This window comes from Erinaceus europaeus, chromosome 8, assembly GCF_950295315.1.
Source record: "Erinaceus europaeus chromosome 8, mEriEur2.1, whole genome shotgun sequence".
Classification (NCBI taxonomy): Eukaryota; Metazoa; Chordata; class Mammalia; order Eulipotyphla; family Erinaceidae; genus Erinaceus; species Erinaceus europaeus.
Window position 1 is genome coordinate 121,839,155 of NC_080169.1, and position 4,551 is coordinate 121,843,705.

Consider the following 4,551-nt stretch of genomic DNA (forward strand, 5'->3'; position numbering starts at 1 on the left):
ACATTGAGATGGCCACATCATAGAGGTTTAAGTGAGGTCACCTGTGGAACCATTGGCTCCTGAAACTCTTCTGTGGGAGAACTAATCTATTCAATCTTCTGTCTCTACAACATATATATGAAAACAGATGGTTTCCACTTCCATTACTGACCCTTTTTTCCTCTTCCCTTCACCTAGGTCTTGTGGAGATTTGAAGACCACAGCTTCCTGTGTGGGCATGGCTAGCCATCAACACACCACCCCCCTGAGGATTGTTCTTGTAGGGAAAACTGGCAGTGGGAAAAGTGCCACAGGAAACTCCATCCTTGGGAAGAATGTATTTGATTCCAAAATTGCTTCTTACTCTGTCACCAAGACCTGCCAGGAAGCTTCCCGGGAATGGCAGGGGAGGGAGCTTCTTGTTGTGGACACTCCAGGGCTCTTCGACACGAAAAAGAAGTTGTATACCACCTGCAGGGAAATCAGCAAGTGTGTCCTGTCCTCCAGCCCAGGGCCTCACGCCATCCTCATGGTCATACAGTTGAACCGCTACACCGAGGAGGAGCAGAAAACCGTGGAGTTGATCAAGATTGTGTTTGGGCAGTCAGTTATGAAGCACATGGTCATCCTGTTCACTCGCAAAGATGACTTGGAGGACATGGACCTTCTCAACTTCATATCAGAAGCAGATGTGAAACTGAAAAGCATCGTCAAAGAGTGTGACAACCGCGTCTGTGCCTTCAACAACAAGGCAGAAGGGCTGGAGCAGGAGGCGCAGGTGCAGGAGCTGGTTCAGCTGATAGAGAAGATGGTGCAGAAGAACGGAGGGTCTTACTTTTCTGACCCCATCTATAAGGGTGCAGAGGAAAGGTTGAAACAGTGGATAGAAAGACAGGAGAAAATCTATGATGATCAATTAATGAATGAGATTGAAGAAATAGAGAAGGAATATGACGGCAAATTCCAACAAGAAAAGGATAAAATTTTTGAAAAACAAAGGGAACACTATGAAAATTTAAAAAAACATGTAAGAGAAGTAGCTGAGAAGAAAGTACTTGAAGAAATATTGACTGGAGGTGCCGAGCAGTGGCTGAACTCACTGATTGCACAATCTACAGGCTGCAAAGAATCAGGTTTAAGCTCCCTCTTTCTGCCTAGAAATGGGGAATATTCACAAGTAGGGATACTGGGCCACAGGTATGTTTCTCTCTTACTCCCTCTGTCTCTTTTATGCCTTGAAAATAGGCTCTATCCAACATAAATACATAAACGAGCAAATGAGTTAGTGACTGTGAGGCGTGGTCAGTAAGGGGTGGTGATATCTATCTTTGGGAAATGTGAAAATTTACCCTAATGACAAGCCCAACAAAACAGAATTTCCTCCGTAGACTAAAAAAATGATTGCATTAAATATACAAAGGATATCTTGGTACACTTTGAAGTGTTCTTATGTTTCTACTGCTTGTTTTCCTGGGTCTGTTTCTGTCTCTTTTTCTATGGCACTTTTGGGAGTAACTCTTGGTAAATTTCTTTATTTATTCTTAAATTTATATTTATTTTACCAGAGCACTGCTCAGCTCTGTCTTATGGTGGTGAGGAAGATTGAACCTGGGACTTTGCAGCCTCAGGGATGAGAGCCTTTTTGCATAACCATTATACTATTTATCCCCACCCTGATTAACTCTTGTAAGCCAAGTGTAATGGCAAACTTCTTTAGTTTTTGCATTCCTGCTACTGTTGTTACTGTGTCTTCATATTTGGATGATAGTCTTTCAAGGTAAAGTGTGTGTGTCTTTTAAAACCTTGAATATACCACTCCACTTTCTCTTGGCCTCCATATTCCTGCAGAGAAATCTGATCAAGTCTGAGTATGCTACCTTTATAAGTCTCTTTTTTTTCTAGTCCCTAACAGCTTGTAAATTTTTTTCTTCATCCTTGACTTATGATAATTTCACAATGGTACATTTTAGTGTTGGTCTATTTGGGTTTAGGAATTTTGGAGTTCTCTCTGCTTTCTAAATATCTATGTCCTCACTAGAGCCCAGATTTGGAAAATCATCTGCTGATATTATTAAATGTTTTTTGTTTCATTTTTTCCTCTCCTCTCCTTCTGATATACCTATAATCCTGAGATTTTTATTTTTTTTTATTGTGGGACTAATGGTTTACAGTAAATACAGTTGTTGGTATATGTATAAAATTTCTCATTTTTATGCAAAACAGTATTACCTCCAATCTAGGTCCTTCTCCATCATCAGCACCAGGACATGAAAGGCCCCCTCCCACCTCTTCACTTTGGTGCACTACACCAAACTCAGCCCAAGTTCTGCTTTGTGTTTCCCCTTCTGTTCTTATTTCTCAACTTCTGCTTATAAATGAGATCATCCTATACTCATCCTTCTCTTTCTTGCTTACCTTACTTCACATAATTCCTTGAAGTTCCACCCAAGATGAGGGAAAGAAAGTAAATTCATCATTTTTTTTAGTTCACTGGAGGAGATGAATGGTTTACAGTCTACAGTAAAATACAGCAGCTGGTACATTTGAGACTTGCATTAGTTTTCCATATAACACCCTAATAACCCACCTAGATCCACCTCCAGCATCTGCACCAGGACCTGAACACCCTCCCCCCTCCCCAGAGTCCTTACTTTGGTGCAATACACCAACTCCAGTCCAAGTTCTGCTTGGTGTTTTCCCCTCTGTTCTTATTTCCCAACTTCTGTCCATGAGTGAGATCATCCCATATTCATCCTTCTCTTTCTGGCTGATCTCACTTCACAGGATTCCTTCAAGCTCCATCTAAGATGAGGTGAAGAAGGTGAATTCATCATTCTTAATATCTGAGTAGCACATATATTATGTACATATGTATTAATATATAGTATTAATATATGTATATTAATATATACATAGTACATGTTATACCCAGAGGTTCAAGTCCCGATCTCACGCAAAGAAGATCAGAATCACATGCAATAGCAAGAGCCTTTATTAGCAAGCTCAAGCTTGGGCTGCCGACACCCTTCCAAGCAAAGGGAGAGTCTGCGACCCTGATCATTTTTCATCCCACCTTTTATAGTTATTACAGGGTGGGTACAGATGGAAATATGTATGTGGAACAAGAAACAGTTGGTTTTGGGTTAACGGCTGTTCTCAATATTCGGGGCTTTTCTCTAACCTCCACAGTACATATTATGTCCATATACCACAACTTTCTCAGCTGCTCATCTACTGTTGGATGCCTGGGTTGCTTCCACGTTTTGGCTGTTACAAATTGTGCTGCTATGAACATGGGTACACAGAATTTTTTTTTTTTTGAATGAAGGTGTTTGATTCCTTAGGCTTTATCCCTGAGAGAGGAATTGCAGGGTAATAGGGCAGATCCATATATAGCTTTCTGATAGTTCTTTAGACTGCTCTCCACAGAGGTTGGACCAATATACATTTCCACATTTCATAATTTAGTTCACATTATTCTGACAGAGATATAAAAAGTAAGAGACCATAGCATGGTAACTTTCTTCATTGGTGGTGGCCAGGCTTAATCCTGGCCCACAGACATGACAAAAAAGATGTAATATTCAGATGAGCTGTTTAACTAGTTCTTGAAAACAGACTTTATGAAATTTTACTTAAACTGCAAAAAAAAAAAAATCTTAAGGGACATTTTTTTGATACTTAAGTAAAATTATCATAATGAAATATTTATTCATTTTACTTTTCTGGAACATGCTAAATTTATTAGAGCCTAATTTTTCAAATGCCTTTTTTGTATCTTTGTGGTTTTCACATTAGCGTATTGGAAGTAATGTGGTGATAAAGTGATTTTTTTCATGTATATACACTCTAGTATTTTTAAAGTGTAACTAATTTGACTGTTTTTTTTTTTTTTATCACAGAAAGACTGAAGTACTGCTCCACTATCTGTGGGTTTTTTTTAAAATTTCTGTATTGGGGGATTAATGTTTTGCAGCCAAAACAATAAAAAACAATAAAACAATAAACAGTAAAAACAATAGTTTGTACATGCATAACATTTCTCAGTTTTCCACATAACAGTACAATCCCCACTAGGTGGTCTGCTTCCTTTTCTTGTGCTCTCCCCCCGCACCCACCCCATAGTCTTTTCCTTGGTGCAACACACCAACTCCAGTTTAGCTTCTACTTGTGTTTTCTCTTCTGATTCTGTGTGCTTTTATTTTGCTGTCCCATCCTCGGTTTCTGTGCAATACCAGCGGCTTAACCCAGAGACTACTGAATGCAAGACAAGAAGCTACACTTCTGAGTCACCTCCCTGACCTCACCCTAGTATTTATGAAATAAATCATACTTAATCCTGGATATTAGTGCTTACTGTGTATTAACTTATTTTTATTTTTTGTATCAGTGTCCAGAATAAAACTTATCTGTTTTTCTTTTTTTAACAATTTGTAGATTCCTTTGAAAGTAATGTTACTTACAACCATTGATATAATTGAAAGCTCTCCTTTCTTGAGTCACTGAAAGTAGTTTAACCATTGAAATGGCCAGATCATAGAGGTTTAAGTTACACCACCTATGAAACTATCA

General features: G+C 38.8%; 1 protein-coding gene across 1 annotated transcript; it reads left to right on the forward strand.

The window, feature by feature from the left end:
* The first annotated feature begins 217 nt into the window (after nt 1–217).
* LOC103125049 (GTPase IMAP family member 7-like) lies at nt 218–1,888 on the forward strand. The gene is made up of 2 exons (XM_060195760.1): nt 218–1,176; nt 1,882–1,888. Exons 1-2 carry the CDS (start codon nt 218–220, stop codon nt 1,886–1,888), a joined length of 966 nt encoding a protein of 321 aa, XP_060051743.1.
* Nucleotides 1,889–4,551: the final 2,663 nt, after the last annotated feature.